At 37.2% G+C, this 17,765-nt stretch overlaps 2 protein-coding genes across 2 annotated transcripts in view; one reads left to right on the top strand and one right to left on the bottom strand.

The window, feature by feature from the left end:
- LOC145992144 (putative fatty acyl-CoA reductase CG5065) overlaps positions 1-17,765 on the top strand; it is a 72,517-nt gene that overhangs the window by 14,439 nt on the left and 40,313 nt on the right. The gene's annotated exons all lie outside the window — the stretch shown is intronic.
- LOC145992476 (uncharacterized) lies at positions 9,128-16,517 on the bottom strand. The gene is made up of 3 exons (XM_083128857.1): positions 16,167-16,517; positions 12,886-12,969; positions 9,128-9,151 (listed from the first exon to the last, which is right to left on the bottom strand). Exons 1-3 carry the CDS (start codon positions 16,512-16,514, stop codon positions 9,128-9,130), a joined length of 456 nt encoding a protein of 151 aa, XP_082984983.1. The 5' UTR covers positions 16,515-16,517.

Below are 17,765 nucleotides of genomic sequence, written 5' to 3'. Positions count from 1 at the left end.
GGTGGGATAAACCCGAGAAAGTACGAGCCCCCCTCAAGCAGATTTGCTACACTTAAAACTTGCTCAACATGCCCATATGAGCTTTTTGCTCAAGTGTGGAATCTTGTCTAATTCAAGATTTTTGTAAAAAATGCCCTCGGGAATTTTTCAGAAAGTACGAACCCCCCTCCAGCAGATTTGCTATACTTAAAACTTGCTCAACATGTCCATATAAGTTTTTTGTTCAAGTGTAGTACCTGCCTAACCCAAGAATTTTATAATTCGGAAAATATCAAACCCCCCCTCAAGCAGATTTACAAAAATTGCATCAGTTTGTCTATAAACTTGTATCTATACCCACCTATACATATTTACTTCAGGTTTAAGTTTAATTGGATACTATTCAATTTGCTTATCCAATATTAAAACAATGCAATATGCAGAGCCTACCTCTAGAATTGCTTCGTGTTTGCATGTTTCTCCTCTGTGTCAGTGTGTGGAATTCCCGAGACGGTAGTATTGATTTTTGCCTTGCCCTCAGCGCCAGTATTTACAGAAATTCCCGAGTATTGCATCATTTAGTATTGTGAGACTGACTGAGGAGAACAGATGTGTTGATACAGTGCTTCTCATACTTACTGGTTTAAATTCATATTGAACAATATAAAATCTGATATTTGTTGTAATCCACTCATATTTAGAGTCAAGCTTATATTTGTCCCAGCCTGTTATACATAACAAGGTTATTGCCATTCAAGATATGCATGTTCGTGCAGGCATTTGCGCTGGGTCAGTGTGAATGATTTTCCACTTGTGGGCTATTGGCTTTACAACCTGTCATAAGATTAATATTATTAATATTAATCCATAGAGATTAGATTTGAATCCCAGGAAATTTTATATAAATACCAAAACCAAAAATATTAAGTGTATACACACCTACACACATATACACACATACAAAGCACACAGCTGAACCCAACTGATATTTTTATCCAGCATAAAGTTTTGAATTGAATCCCAAGAAATTGTATATAATAAACAACAACAAAAATGCCGAATCAAAAATATTGCAATCAGTGCAATAAAAATATATCCAGCTCCAATTGGGCCAAGCATCAAAAGATTTGTAACCCAGATAAATACAGAACTCCCACAATAACTTTCCACAAATGCCATAGAGAATATAACATGGAATATTTCATATATAAACATAAAGATACTTGCTCTGCTCAATCATCAACATCTGGTCTGAAAAGAAGGCACGAAGCACCTCTTAATGCCAGAGCAGCAAAGCAGCCACGCTATGAACCTATCCATAGCAGTTTTAATGCCCAATTAAGAGATTATCGGTTTGTATCAGAGCCAAGATGTGGAATTAATAATTTTTTGAACAGTGTAAATCCTGATATACAGGCAATTCTAAATGCACAAAATGGCTCTTATAAGCTGTCCCTCAAATTGTATACTCAATATAAGAAACCAAATGGCACAAAATTTACACAGCCCCACATAACAGAAACTGTACCTGTATATTCAAATACAAATTCGGACAAAATAATAAGCAGGTTGATAGATCAATTGAACATGAGACACTCTGAATTTGCGGCAAAAGAGTCCGGATGGAGCCTATGCGGTTCATCACACAAGTTATATGTTAATATTTCTGAATTCAACCCATTACAAGGTTCTACATATCTGCCATTACCTGCCAATATCAAAAACAAAAGAGCCGTGGTCAATATTGAAAATACCGACCAGAAATGCTTTTTGTGGTGTATTTTAGCTGCTCTGTATCCAGTTTCAAGGCATCCTGAGAGAATAACTTATTACAAACAGCATGAGCACGATTTTGACGATGCAATGGAGGGTTTAGAATATCCAATGTCAGTTCAGAATATTGATAAATTTGAAAAAAAGGCCAGGCACATCAATGGCAAACAATTATCTATTAATGTATTTATTTGTTCCACTGGCAATTGCCCGATAGCACCTCTCAGAATCAGTATACTTGATGATGATTCTGCTGTTCCGATTGATCTGCTCTTAATTGAAGGGGATGGCACATATCATTACACTCTGATACACAGTCTTGAAGCTTTAGTGAGAACACAACTAGACAAATATAAAAAAATATTTAAGTTGTGCAGAAGATGCTTAACTGAATTTGATGGTCAAAAAATGGTGAAAGGGGTTCGGGAAGAGAGTGCAGAAATTGCTAAAAACAAGTTAATTGAGCATCTGAAATACTGTGGCAACCATAAACCTGTTCATATGGTGATGCCCAATCCAAGTGAAAATTGCAAATTCAAAAAGTATGAAGCCTCGTTGGAACACCCAGTATATATTGTCTGTGATTTTGAATCGAACGTCAAACCTCTTGAATTCTGCAATCCAGATCCTGAAGAATCTTCAAGTACACCATACCAACAACATGAACCTTCCAGTTTTTGTTATATGGTTGTACAGGATGGTGTTGTTACTAAAAAAGATTCATACATGGGACCAAATGCCATCAAAGAATTTGCAGATAGAATAGAAAATGTGTGCCGTGACATAGCATCTAACATCTTATTAATATCAAAGCCTATGTTGCCTTTAACAGAGAAACAGATTGAGGATTTCAACAATACAGAAAAATGCCCGGTATGTGATTGTGAATTTTCAGATACAAATATCAAGGTACATCACCATTCTCATACAGATGGTAAATTCTTAATGGCCCTGTGTAATAGCTGTAATATTCAGATCAAGAGACCAAGATTTGTCCCCATATTTTGCCATGGAGCATCCAATTATGATTTCCATCATCTGATCAGGTACGAGGGGTTTGACAAGCAGAATTTAAATATTTTAGCTGAAAATGATGAGAAATATATATCTATTAGCAAGATAATTAAAGTTGATGGTGTTCCTATTCACATAAGATTTCTTGATTCTTACAGATTTTTATCTGCTAGCCTGGCTACATTGGCCAGTCAATTATCTGATGATCAATTCAAAATCACACGTGCTTTGTTTCCAAATCAGGACCTGAAATTAATTAGGCGGAAGGGTGTATATCCATATGATTATGTTACAGATTTTTCTAAATTTGATGAGTGTTCTCTGGAACCACAACAACAGTTTTGAATACCAAAAAGCAATTGGATCTGATCCACGATCAAGATATGTATCTGTTTATGGAGCAATGTATAAGAGGAGGGATGGTGCAATGTTCCCAGAGATATGCCAGAGCAAATAACAAGCATATTATGCTGCCTGATTATGATCCAGCACGGCCATCAAATTTTATACTGTATGTAGATGCAAACAGCCTCTATGGTCATGCCATGATGCAAAAACTGCCATATGCAGGGCTTGAATGGGTTGAAGATTTCAACATTGAGGATCTTCAGGACTTTGATGATGGTGACTATGGCCTCTTCTTAGAGGTTGATCTGACAATTCCAGATAATTTGCACAACAAATTTTCTGATCTGCCCCCAATTCCCGAGGTTCAGTGCTCACCTGGCTCTAAACAGAAGAAGCTCATGATGACTCTAGAGCCAAAAGAAGGCTATGTCACATATTACAAAAACCTCCAGTTCCTGATGAATCATGGTGTTCAAGTGACCAAAGTTGGCAAAGTCTTGAGGTTCAGGCACTCAAGATGGTTGAAACCATACATTGATACAAACACGGAGCTTCGAACATCTGCAAAGAGCCAATTTGATAAGGGCTTGTTTAAATTGATGGTGAATTCTGTCTATGGCAAAACTATTGAAAATGTCAGAAAACATACCGATGTTAAAATAATTACTGACCCCAGCCAAGAGGCATATTGCCCCGATAATAGTGTTGCCCCCTCAAAAAACACCACTTGAATTTGAAATTACCGCATTAATATAAATTACTAGGACTGAAATCAAATTATACGTGTGAAATATATATTTTTAGGTTGACATTCTATTTCTGAGGGGCAGTTGTGGCCATCCTTGTCCCCCCCACCCCCAGCAGACGTCGATGTCCCTACATTCACCTAGAAATTTAGTGTAGAGGAATCTTATCGCCGTTATTAAATGATATTATTTTCAAGCTGATTAAAGTTCAAAGCAACTACGGAGGAAGGAGGCGTAGTGGTCCAACCACAGGGGGCAATGGGCATTGTCCCTCCCCAACCACGGACGGAAATCAATTCTAGGGGGACAAGCATTGAGGTAAAAGAATGCAAGAATTTAAGACTAGCAGCACAAAAGGATACTCAAGATGGAATTAGTTTTCACGTCTTTCTTGCATTATTTCTTCCAGCCGGCCAAGAGCACCTGCAGGGGGGTGGGGCACAGATGGCAATTCCCCCCCCCCCACGATATCAAATTTTATACAAATAGAAACATATTTCGCAAACTTTTTTTGCTCCCTTTTGCCCTGGGCTTCGAACGATCTAAATTAAAAAAATTGTAAATGAGAATGCCATAGCGTCTCATGAATTCTCTTGCGCCATATTAAATCAATATTGTTTTCAGTTTGCAAAAGTTTGGATCTAAAAATTTTGTTTCACGCTTCGCTCGCAATTTTATTGTTTTCTGTAATGCATTCTAATTTGCCAGACAAAGTACTTCAGACTCTTGCTGCTAACCAGTTGTCTTAGATGCATGAACATAATTGTTTGGACGAAAAGGAGCGCAACACATTTCAGAGACAATTCATTTATTCGTTATGGTGCCTCTATGTTGCTGCATTATATATCATATATATATATGTGTGTGTGTATATAAGTATATGCATGTATGTATATACATATACCCATCAATGCAATGAAACTAACACAGTGAGATAAAATGAGGTTTTTCTTTCTCGACAGAACTTTCATCAAAGTTTTTGCCCCCCCCGCACGCCTATGGTGGCAGCTATAGAAAATTCTTACTGTGTGCACGGTTTGTGGATTCTGAAAATAAAATCCACTAATTACAAGGTTCTTTTAGTCACACACTGGGTAGTGATATATCAGCTGAAAATCTGACTTCAATGAGAAACTGTTTTGGTACAGTAAGTGAAGTTTGTTTTTTAGAAATAATACATGAAAAGGTTAAATAAATAAGTAATGGAGCCGCGGTAACTGAGTCGTTAGGGCGTCTGACCACCATGCGAGATACCTGGGTTCGATCCTCGGCGGGGGAGAACCGGGATTTTTTTTCCACCTGTTGAAGTGGCTTCGGCGCCCACCCAGCGTAATATAAAGTGAGTACCTGAAGGAAATTCCTGGGATAAAGGCGACCAGGGGCGTGGTGCTGATCACATCACCCCAACCTACGGCTGTGATCAAGAGAGTGTAGGACCCTAACTCCAGCCCCCCTATATGCCTTAATGGCGTGGTGCAAAGCACAGGGAATCACTTTACTTTTTATTTTTACTTTGCTTTTAGAGGTTAAATACTAAAAACAAATAAATATATTGCATTATGTACCAGACAGTAAAGACAAACTATTGTGAGTGTGTGAAACTCGATTAAAAACTCGTACCAGAAAAAGATGATTCACTTCATGTTTTTGTTATATTTCTTCAACCTTGTCAGTTAAGTGAAGCTGTCTGAGTGAACCATTACAAGAAATTGTTCTTCTACCCGCAGTTTAAAAGGAGACTTTCTTAATTGTTGTCTACCCTTTTCTGTGACAAAGGTTTTCAGTATTGCTGTACAGTTGTCAAATTATTTAGAGCCCTGATCACAAATTAGCCTCTGCTCTTTCTTATCCAAAATAATTTTTTGATTTGATGTATTTTACTTCGCTTTTCTGTCACGCCTTTTTGGCTAATCTCGAAGATGAGGATGAGTGATGACATGATGAAATTTATGAAGGAACACTGACAAACACCCATGCCCAGGCCGGGATTCGATCCCGGGACCTCAAGCGTCGTAGCGCGATGTGCTAACCACTTTTCCACGGAGGCCGGTTTTCTTATTTCCTTATCCAAGAGACATCATAGAACTGCTTCAGAGACTTCGTGAGATTTTAGATGAAGAGCTAAGCCAAATATTTCAAACTGCTTCTGAAAATTACGATTCTAAGAATAACAAAACACACGCACAAAAAAAGAAACGAGAGAACTATCCTTGTACTATTATAGAGAGGAGACGCACCATTGGCCTTGGGGGATGGGCGCCCCTGGCTGGACCCTCCCCACGAAATTGTCTTTCTGGATACGCCCTTGGGCACAAGAATGCTTATATCTTTATGTCAGTTTATTTATGGTCAGTAATATATAAATTAACTTCAAGATGTTTGAAATTGCTGATTTCCAGAGAGAAATGCAAGTATTCTAATGTGGAATCCGAGGACACACTTCAGCATACAGATTTGCAGAATGGATCATATTCAGCGAATAACTTCCCCCACAATTCATTGCGCGAAATCACTCTCTGTCGCCATATTTCGGGCACACAGATGAGATCCTGCATTGAAACATGCCGGTTGTGCGCATGATCTTTACCGAAGTAATTCAATGCATGATATGAGGAATGTACAGTCTTGGACAGTTCTGCGTTGTAACGACCCTATTGAAGAAACACTCAAGCAAGCCATCCATGTCTGACCACCAAGCGCCTTGTGACTAGACAACCCAAACAACATTGTAATTCTGCGGCTTGTATACCAGTCACGGGTATACATTTCTGTAAATTGAGTAGTGATGCTAAAGAGAAATACGAGATGAAGATTGTCGGAAGTAATGTCTCGTGTTCTCGACATGGAATAATACTCGGTCCACGTTATGTTCCATTAATTAATGTTGTTTGGGAACGAACCTGACTGACTGGGTTTATATTTTCACTCCTTGCATTACAGTAAATTCTATATTTTACAATTATATTCATTCTTTGAACGAAGATAATACCTAGAGTAACATCAAACACACGTGCACACCACTCTTCTCACACACATGCACGTGAAAACAAACACACAAAGCTAAGTTTTAACTTCCAAGTGAATGTCCAAATAACAGTAAACGGAGAAGCACGATGTGCGAAACATGGGATATTTCACAGAAAGAATGTGTCTATTGGAGACATGCGTTGTTTCTATTAATAGACAATGAAACAATTATCAGAGAAATTAGATGCATTTGCTTTTTCAGGTGTTGAGGAATGAAACAGACTGACTGGAAAAAAGAAAACGTAGTGTTATTGATAGTGTGTTGGTTAGCGTGCAGAGCTTTCATCAACGAGGCCTGGGTTCGATCCCCACCATGGGCAAAACATTTTATTATTTTCTATCAGAGAACAAGTATATTATATTGTTTTCTAGGCATTTTGACTAAAGGATACAAATCAAATTTAATATTTTAATCTGTCTTTATTATTCTTCTGATAGGTTCTCTATCACAAGGGATATAGAGATTCTCTATCTTGATGAAGGATATCTTCTCAATGGTTCCGTAGCTACGATTCTCCAGTCCCTTGCATCCACTTGTCTTATTTATCTACATTCTTCATATCTACTCACGAAACACCATGAATGTAACGAAAACACACACATATAGTTAGAACAAGAAACACACCTCGCATCGAAGGTTCCAAGCTCGAGTTCTGGATTTTTTGCGAGGGTGATTACTCCTGTGTGTCTATTTATCATCTTCGTCTAAAAAAAACATTCCTCACTATTCCCGTGATTAACCTAGGGAGAGACCAAAACTACTCAAATAAAAAAAAATACACTGACTGGAAGCTAGACAGTGCAGTGTTATTGTTAGTGTTGGTTAGCGTACCGGGCTCTCACCAGAGGGATCTATGTTCGATCCCAACCAAGGACAATTTTTTTCCATCAACGAAGAAATGTGTAATATTGATTTCCAGGCATTTTGACGAAAAGACACACATGAAATTTGATCTATTAATGTATCAATTTGTTCTAATAAATCCTCTGTCACAAGAGATCATAGAGATTCTCTAGCGAAGACAAATATATGTAATATTTTCTCGAAAAATTCTACAGCTACGATTTTTTACTGCCCTTCACCTGTTGGCTTTATTTACATCGTTTGTTCAAACTAACTCACGATATATCTTACAAAAATACACACAACAATGGGAACATTATCCCTCTGATAGTGAGAACCATAGAACCCCGAAAATTACCAATATAAACAAAATACTCCAGAATAGAAAATATTTCAAAGTAGCACGTTTTACAGTAATATCCGAATTATTATCAAAATAGTTTTATTCAGTCCACTACTTGACTACACACGTCACCGTGTCTCTTTTCGAGTGTTGGTTATCATGTCAGGCTACCATCCGGACAACCTGTGTTCGATTCCAAGAATAAGCATGAATTTGTTTCCTAATTATCTCGCTTGTAATACTTTTAAAAGTGTGTATTTTAGTTGTTTTTTTTAACTTTTAATTTATGTTGCACTTCGCATGTTGGCTATCTAAAACCTGTAAAGATGAAAATTTGCAAACATGTGCATCGTTCCGATGAAGTGAATGAAAAGTTGCAGTGTATTCATGTAAGTGCTGGAACAAGATAATGATTTATTAGCGCAAAGGATGCAAACACAATTGAGATTCTCTCCTGGATGTGGGTGGTAACATCAAAGCGAAAACGTCATCTCTAGTGACGATGCTTCACTTAGCACTGACAGTAGCTTTCTTCTTTCAACTTATCAATTTCCACTTCACAACGAAACCGTTAGGGGTTGTGAGGAGTGGTCGTGCCTGCTACGGCATCGAACTTCCATGCTCACGATCGCAGGTTCGAGTCCAACTCTGCGCGAGTGCTCTTTTTCTTTCTTAGAAAATCACGTGGGAACTATTAACGATTTCTGCTTTTTTAATATTTTTTTTTTATTTAACCAAATGATGCGCACCTCAACCCGCATACATTCCGTGGTAAGCGCGTATTGCCCTATCTGCTAATGTGGTACGCTAGGATGTCAGTTTTACATCGTGTTTTGTTATATTTTCCCCTTTTTTGGTTTATTTCTTTTGCATACAAGATTCAAGACAGATTTACATACTGGTTTGTATAGTTTGTTTAATGTCGCATTTTTACACCTTTTAGCTAATCACGACGAGGAACCATTAACTTCTTGCAATGTGTTTTTAATATAGTTTGAAAGATTAAAAGGAGAACTTCGAATAAGGTTTCTTGGAGTTTCATTCTGTGAGAACTCATGAGAGAATGTCGTGTCTCATCTAGAATGAGTAGAAAAACAGTATAAGGTTATAATATAATTGTTGTTGTGTTGCATAATCGTATGCTTACCGGTTCGACCTTATAATTTTCAAACTTGAATGTCAATAGTTATAGAAGAAAAAAAATCATGTATTTGCTGCACTTTTGCACTCACAATATGACAGTCGATATTTGATACACGGAAAACATAACTTTGCTTAACATAAGTACTTTTCATTTTATTAGAAGCAACTCATCCTACCAGGGTTTGAATTCAACTCTTGCAAGCTACTAATTTACCCAAGCAAAACGTCAGTACCACTAGACGCATGCGCTTTATTCGTACTGCGAAGGAAACCGGCAAACTTAGTAGCTTCTTCCTGCCTGCTAGTAGACAGGTTCTCTACGTTAGACAGTGAGTCACGTGGTCGGTTCTTATCATTGGAACACGACCTTGGGCATGCAAAAACACACTCCCACCAAAAGAGAGAAATCTAAGGAAGTTGTTTCGATTCGTGTGGAGAAACAGAACATTGCACGGGATATAACCGATCGAGGTTTGTCTTCAGCGTACTTTATAAAGGCAGAACGACGATACGAGACATAGCAAATATAATGTGAGGCAATTATTTGTCCATTTTCCTATACGGGCAACTTTATTGCCTTTTCGGGAGTTATTCGTCATAGTAGCTGTTGCATTATTATTGAATTTCTTCAGTATACTGACAACATTTTGAGACAGGAAAAGCAATTCATCATATTTATACTACCGCTTTAATCTGCTTCCTTCCCCACTTCATTTCAAATACATACGAGCGCGCGCGCACAAACACACACACTCACATAATACAGTTATGACATTGGTTTTATTAACAGCTGTAATAAAAGCCTTCATTACTAAATAATTAAGTAATAATTGGAAGGTATAGTTCGCAGTTCAAAATCAAGTCATAAAATTCAGACCACGTGCAAGTAAAAATACCTCCTCCTGTCCATCTAACTTCCTGAACAGTTGCGATTTCTAATTTAGGCGTAGCTACCACAGTAGCTACCACAGTAACACACAGTAGTAGTCCACTTACATCGTCATCTCTGCCATTTGTGAGGCATTCGTAGAGGCATAGCAGACATGTCCTACACACATATCGTAACGAACCGTGAAGTTCGTGGGATCTTACCAAGAACATTAACCAATTAATCAATGGGTGATGTAACTTATTCATCCTTCATCCTCGATGATGAGAGTATGACGAGTTAAACGCTTGGCAGTGCGAAAGGCACAACTAAAACTAAACCCCTAGCAACTCAAACTAACAACTAGAAAAGACAATGGTCACTCATTGGGTTTTATGAACCTTTGAACCTGAATCATGGCTGGGTTAGGATAATTAATTACCTGTCTATCTGAAGAATGAAGATAATTTCGAAGAATAAAATAAACTAAGTCCTCTCTAGGCTTCGTTGCAGGTTGACCAGGCCTCGCCTCACTTTCCCTCAACTTCTTTCTCAACTCTTCTCTCTCCTCAATCCAAATCAAAAGTCAGTCCCCTCTCAGCCTCTCTCACCTCTATATCACCCAGGCCATGGGGACCTCCCTCCATGCCGAATTGTGACTTTTACTGCCTCTATTGCAAACAGCTGACTTCATAGGCTGATGCAACTTCCTATATCCTGAATACAAGTTTGCAAAGCACAACACTGTGCATTATTTACATACCACAGAGGTTGAGACAACCGAGATAAACAAGTGAATGCCCTGGTCAACATCAAGCATCAGAGAGGCTTTAAATAAAATATAATCTTATGGATTGATACGTTCTACCGCCGCGGAAAAAAATGTTCCATTCTGAAAATTTAAAATTCAAATCTCAAAGCTTGACATGGCCCAGGTTCTCCAGTTTGATATATTTTCTTAAAAAAAGGACAAACAAAAAATATAAAAACAACAGGATAAAATTAACTGAATAACAAAGTATAACTTTCTCTTTGCTTCCTTACCCATAGGAGATGGGTTAGCTGTTGACTTTGTTTGTTTTTAAGGCCACCTCAAGCACAGATAGCCTAATCAGGACTGGACTTAAAGATTATAATAGGATCCAGAGATGGGTTCGCTCCACTCAACTAAATATCTGCTCTTAGGTGCAATAAAAATTAAACTGTGGTTTTAATGCCAAATATGGAACTTAAGTTGAGCAATACTACTACTCAATCAATAAAATCCAAAATATGTCACACACCATCTAAGAAATTGAAACACTGCACGCAACTTTATGATTTCTCAAAACCATGTCCCCTATCTTATCCATCTTATCCATAAAACTAGAATGAAAATGTGATATTTAAGGACTAAGAAAGAAGATATGGCACAATCGATTATTATGGTTGTAGTTATGAAAAACACTGTCACTATGTAAATAAACGATAATATTGTTGCTTTTTCCTTCTTGTTCGAGAAGAAAAAAAAGTTTTAAAATAGTGACCATTAAAAAGAATTTGATTTTCATTTGATTCTGTTACATGTGATCCATGGGCGTTTCCTCTATTTTTTTAAAATTTTAACACTAGATAAAACATAACCTTCTTCTTGAATTGTAAACTATCTATTGCCATCCAATTCTTGGATCATTGTTTCTTTTGGTTATTTTGTTATTAAGGAGAAAAAGAACAATCTTACCGATATTTGGGTAACTTGAAATAAAGGATCCTAATTGTTAAGAGAGGTCGGCGTTTTAACTGAAAATACATATCTTGATGACATCACTTTCTTTTGTGAAGCAACTCTCATATATACGGTATTATCCGCGATATTAATAACTTAAATAAATCAGCCAATCCTGGATGAAAACATGATATATATTGTGTCCGTAAAACTATTTTCTGGCAATCCCTTTGACATAATTCAATTGTCACAGATATTATAACACAAAACAAATGTATGTCAACATAAATGCATATCCCCTTGCGACAGAATCCATGTGAAAAACTCAGAATATACTACACTAATCCAATTCTTGAGAGCAGAATTTACAAGCCAGTACTGTTGCTATTTTTAAAGTTGGCAACTTATCACACAATTGTAATTCCAATTGCACGCGCCCAAAAAGGAAATTCAGTGCAAAATAATTAAAATATAAACATCTAAATGGAAAGAAAATAACCTGAGGAAGTGTTTAATAATGGGTCCACCATCCTTCATTTTCGATTACTTCCTGCAGACGTTGTGGCATGTTAGACACCATCCTCGAACATAGTTGAGGACGCCGACGCATACTGTCCCAAACTTCGTGCACGTGTTGTTTCAAATTTTCCAAAGAATGGTATTGCCTTGGATCCCAATCCCTGCTGATTATTCCCCATATGTTCTCGATGGGATTAAGATCCGGTGACTTGGCTGGCCATTTCAAAAGTTCAATTTCAGGATGTTCCTGGAACCAATTTATCGTGCCTCGTGATGTATGCACGCTACTGTTATCTTGCATGAAGGTTATAGTTGGCATTTCCTCTGCTGGAAAGAGTGCTCGAACACTAGGAATCATCGAGTCCTCTAGTAAACTGGTGTATTCATCTGTGTTCATGGTAGAAAATACATCGACAAGTTCTCCAACACCAGAGGCAGAATATCTTGGAGTGATATCCTTCCCTGTCTGTAGGTGGGCACTACGTGTTGGGCTTCGTATCTTGTATTGTCTGGCCGCCAGAGTGTTAGCTGTCCAGATGAATCGGAACGGAAAACTTTCTCATCTGTCCATATTACCTTTTCCCAGAATTCTAGAGGTTTATTAATATATTCTCTAGCAAACTGAAGACGAGCCTCTCTGTGTCTTTGTGTGAGATTGACCTGTAAGCAAAGAGGAACAGTACTTTTAATATCATACCCACCAATCTCATTACGCGGCAGTGTTATGTTATGAGACTAAAATACGGGTGCACCGAGTCTTCTCAGAATTTTGAATATTTGTCTTGAAACCAAGCTTTGTCGAACCATATTATTATTACAACATATAACTTTACAATAATCCCCATGTAATAGTCTTCCATGTCTCTTCTGAACACTAAGTCTTGGAGTATTTCTCTAATGTGGTAAAAAGAAAAGTGTATTATTGTCAAGCATTGTTTTTCGATCTATCATGGCAAATTCTAATTTATTGTTTGTGTCTAAAGTATTAAATAATATATATATGAAATTTATATTAAATGCAAACTGTGTAATCTCTGAGAATAATAAAACCGTTGTCCCATTCGGCATCAGATCTCGGAACCGCAAGCAATTGGCGGCGCCGCCGCTGTGGTCACGTGAAGCTGCTGTGCTCCCAGCAGCCTCCACGGAAGCGGGCAACTAGGTGGAATGCAGGTACGGGATCCGGTGTTTGGCTGGTGAGCCAGGAAGACATGCATATTGAAATTAACTCGACAAATTGTAAATAGCTACATGTCACGAGACAACTATATAATTCGAATGGAACTTGCCCCATTTTAAAGACAAAATTTCCTTCTCTTTCCACTCCATGTAATAAATATTCAACACAACTCCAATAATGATGAACTCAAAAATAACAGTAATAATAACATGTATTACTAAACGTAGTAGTAGCAGCCCGAAAATGAGCAAAGCGTAACAGCTTTAATTAAGAAAAGTGATGTTAGGATATTTTGGGTCTGAAATTCGATTCAATGAAATATTCTGTATCGGTTTTTGATGACTGGAAAATGAGAATATAAGCATTATTAGTATTAATTGGGGAATTCAGGATTATATACTCTTGAGTGTATTCTAATTAGATATGACAGAGCATTCAATTTAAGGGGTAATATCCAGCTCTTTGCACATTAATATTAATTGGAGTGTAATATATGTAGAGGGTGGTTTATAGTTCAATTGTTGTTCAGTACTATTTACGTATTGCTCTTTTGTGTAAATAACATAGCAATCTCTACAGAAGCAGACAAAGATTTAGAACGAAACTGAAGGGAGATACGTAATATCAAGCATTGCATTCAAAAAATAATATACTCCAAGAATAATTTCTAATTTGCGGAAGTTAGTGAGAGATTTACTACACGTAGAGAAGATTAATATTATTTTCATATGTTGATTACAGAGTTTCTAGCAGATACAGTAGACCATTTCAAAATGGAGGTCTTTGGAATTGGCAACGAGTAAAAGATAACAAATAAAAATAAAATATATTCTATTAGTGAAATATACTGGGAATTAATATGTTTACACCTGGTTATGTAATAGTTACCTACGATTTTCGTTTGTCTAATAACTGTATGATTATCTGAAAAGAAGGAACGGCAAAATACCAGGAGGTTAGAGAGAGATGTCATGAAACACTGGAGACTAACTACAGCACTAAAACTAAATTTCACAAATACTTCTTATACTGTACTTTGAGAATTCAATTTCACATCTAATGATGAAATGAACCACAATGGTCGTTAGAAATTCTTATTTCTCTACGAAACACCAGATATCCTACACATGACGTCTCTTTCTCATTTGCTGACGTTGGTATATCAAGCGAATCAAAACTAAATTACATTTATTGTAATGTCCTGTGGTGAAACATGTTTCATGAAACTGTATCTCCCCTCGGAATTTATTAGACTAAAATAACTCTATCTTCCATCTATCGTACCGATTAAAGACCAATCAGAGTGCTTCAATAGTTACCTAAACCTTGAAAGTACACAACTAGTGTGACGATTTTTATGTTCTTTTTTCATTTATTTTTCCACTTTAGTATGTCACACTTCAAGACTTCCTAGAGCTTATTATTGGCAGGTCTACTGAATGGTAATACCTTGTATTTGCAGAATGATACGGCAAATATTGGCACAGAGAATTATAAGGGAACAAAACGTGAATCTGCAAGAATTTTGCTCACGAATGGTGCACATTTATCCGCAAAATGTAAACAGTTGCAAAAAAACTTTCGTAAACTTAAATATTTGTAACAAAGAGGAAATTCAAATTCTATGCATAACATTTTATCCTTTACGATATGATCATTTAAAGGTAAAACATACAAATTAGTAACTTTGTTTGTATGTGTGTAAAACGTAATCCGTTATACTATAAGACGGCCTGGCCATAGCTTAGCTTACATTCAAAGTTTTTAGAATAAAATCTTAATAAACAAATTTAGACATGGGAGAGATTAAACAAGACGTGAGTAGAGAAGGAGACATAATGCTGCACTAAGTAATCTGTTTGCATGCCCCCACCAAATTAGAATATTAAAATTCAATACACCTTGATGTATGTCCTAAAAATATATAGCAGCTAGGTTGATCTTCCAGAGTGTTTGGGAGTATTTTCGCTTTGGTTTTATGTTTTTTTTCTTCATGAGATTGGAACAAAAATATAATTGTTCATTGCTACGGAAAATCTAAACTGTTACTAGCATCTGATTTTTATTAACTTTTTTAAAAAAATATATTGTTATGATTTCTATTTTTTTTCCCTGATACTGGATTATTGACCTGATGTTGCGAAATAATATTACTTTGAAAATCTCATTCGTGAAACATGCCGAAATATTCAGTCCATTTTTATTTACGATTTAGTTATAGCGTACTTGCATAACCTAAAATTATGGCGTTTAGTCAATGACACCTATACATTGCTTATGCCAGAATTTTATTTCGGGAGAGGGATCATCCCTTATCACCAGCCGCCAACTGAAGGCGATAAAGTGGGGTAGAACCACTGTAGCTGATTTTCTCCGTGCATTACAACTTATTATACTACAATATGTTTAATCAAGGGGTTGCGAGTTCGTTACCTGGTGGAGGAACATTGCACAGTGGTTCGGATCCCACTTTAAACTGCAGATCGAATCCCGATTAGCTTATCTGTGCATATAATGGACTTGAAACATAATTTATATTCAAACAAGATGTTTGACCCTGCAAATGAAGTAAAATTAATTACCACTATACACTATTTAAAGTAGATATTTTATAAGATATTAAGAGGGGGCTTGAGCTCCACAAGCCATCCCCTTCGCTACGTGCAAGATTACTTACCTTCCTTGCAGCAATGCGTTTCCGAAGCCCGTTCTCCCTTAGTCTTCGTCGGACAGTCCGTTCCGAGCAATCCAGTTGCAAAGACCGCAAAATAGCTGTTGCGGGCTTAAAAGGATCTCGCCTACTTTCCTCAACAATTGCATCTATTTCCTGTTGAGTGGTTGACTTTTGTCTGAAACGCCTCTGTTTGGTTTTCAATCCACCTTCTCCTTCTTCTTCATATCTCCGTACCCACTTACACACAGTGTTTAAAGATATCCCCATTTCTTCCGAGATACTCTTTTTGCTTCGGCCTGCTTCCCATTGCCCAATTATTCTTCCCCGAGTCACCAACGATATGTTAGCCATTGCTGTGTATCACGAACTGATTGCGATTCACTTTCCTTTGCTGCATTCGTGTCATTGCCCTTCTCATCACGTGGCTTCCGAATTCACCAATGAATTATTTTCTGTGGTTCATAAATTAGAATTCAATAAGTAAAAAAGTACGCACATTGTGAACCAGATTCGAACGTACGACCATTGACACCCTATGCAGGTGTGCTAACCCTCACGGCTACTTTTACCACTAGCCAGAAGTATCCACAAAATCGAATGAAAGCAACACTGCATTACAGACAGCGTAGTAATGGAAAACGAAATTCCTGATGCGTTCTCTATCATTCGTGTGTATTAGACAGAGTAAAGAAGAAATGTGGATATTAATAAATTAACATTTGTGCTAGGTATCTTATATGTATAACACATTGCAAGAAGTTAATGGTTCCTCGTCGTGATTAGCTAAAAGGTGTAAAACTGCGACATTAAACAAACTATACAAACCAGTATGTAAATCTGTCTTGAATCTTGTATGCAAAAGAAATAAACCAAAAAGGGGAAAATATAACAAAACACGACGTAAAACTGACATCCTAGCGTACCACATTAGCAGATAGGGCAATACGCGCTTACCACGGAATGTATGCGGGTAGAGGTGCGCATCATTTGGTTAAATAAAAAAAATATTAAAAAAGCAGAAATCGTTAATAGTTCCCACGTGATTTTCTAAGAAAGAAAAAGAGCACTCGCGCAGAGTTGGACTCGAACCTGTGACCGTGAGCATGGAAGTTCGATGCCGTAGCAGGCACGACCACTCCTCACAACCCCTAACGGTTTCGTTGTGAAGTGGAAATTGATAAGTTGAAAGAAGAAAGCTACTGCCAGTGCTAAGTGAAGCATCGTCACTAGAGATGACGTTTTCGCTTTGATGTTACCACCCACATCCAGGAGAGAATCTCAATTGTGTTTGCATCCTTTGCGCTAATAAATCATTATCTTGTTCCAGCACTTACATGAATACACTGCAACTTTTCATTCACTTCATCGGAACGATGCACATGTTTGCAAATTTTCATCTTTACAGGTTTTAGATAGCCAACATGCGAAGTGCAACATAAATTAAAAGTTAAAAAAAACAACTAAAATACACACTTTTAAAAGTATTACAAGCGAGATAATTAGGAAACAAATTCATGCTTATTCTTGGAATCGAACACAGGTTGTCCGGATGGTAGCCTGACATGATAACCAACACTCGAAAAGAGACACGGTGACGTGTGT

The sequence above is a fragment of the Lepisma saccharinum genome, chromosome 9 (genome assembly GCF_977018435.1).
Source record: "Lepisma saccharinum chromosome 9, izLepSacc3.1, whole genome shotgun sequence".
NCBI classification, from domain to species: domain Eukaryota; kingdom Metazoa; phylum Arthropoda; class Insecta; order Zygentoma; family Lepismatidae; genus Lepisma; species Lepisma saccharinum.
Note: the sequence above shows the minus strand (reverse complement) of the source record. Positions and strands in the feature narration are given on the sequence as shown.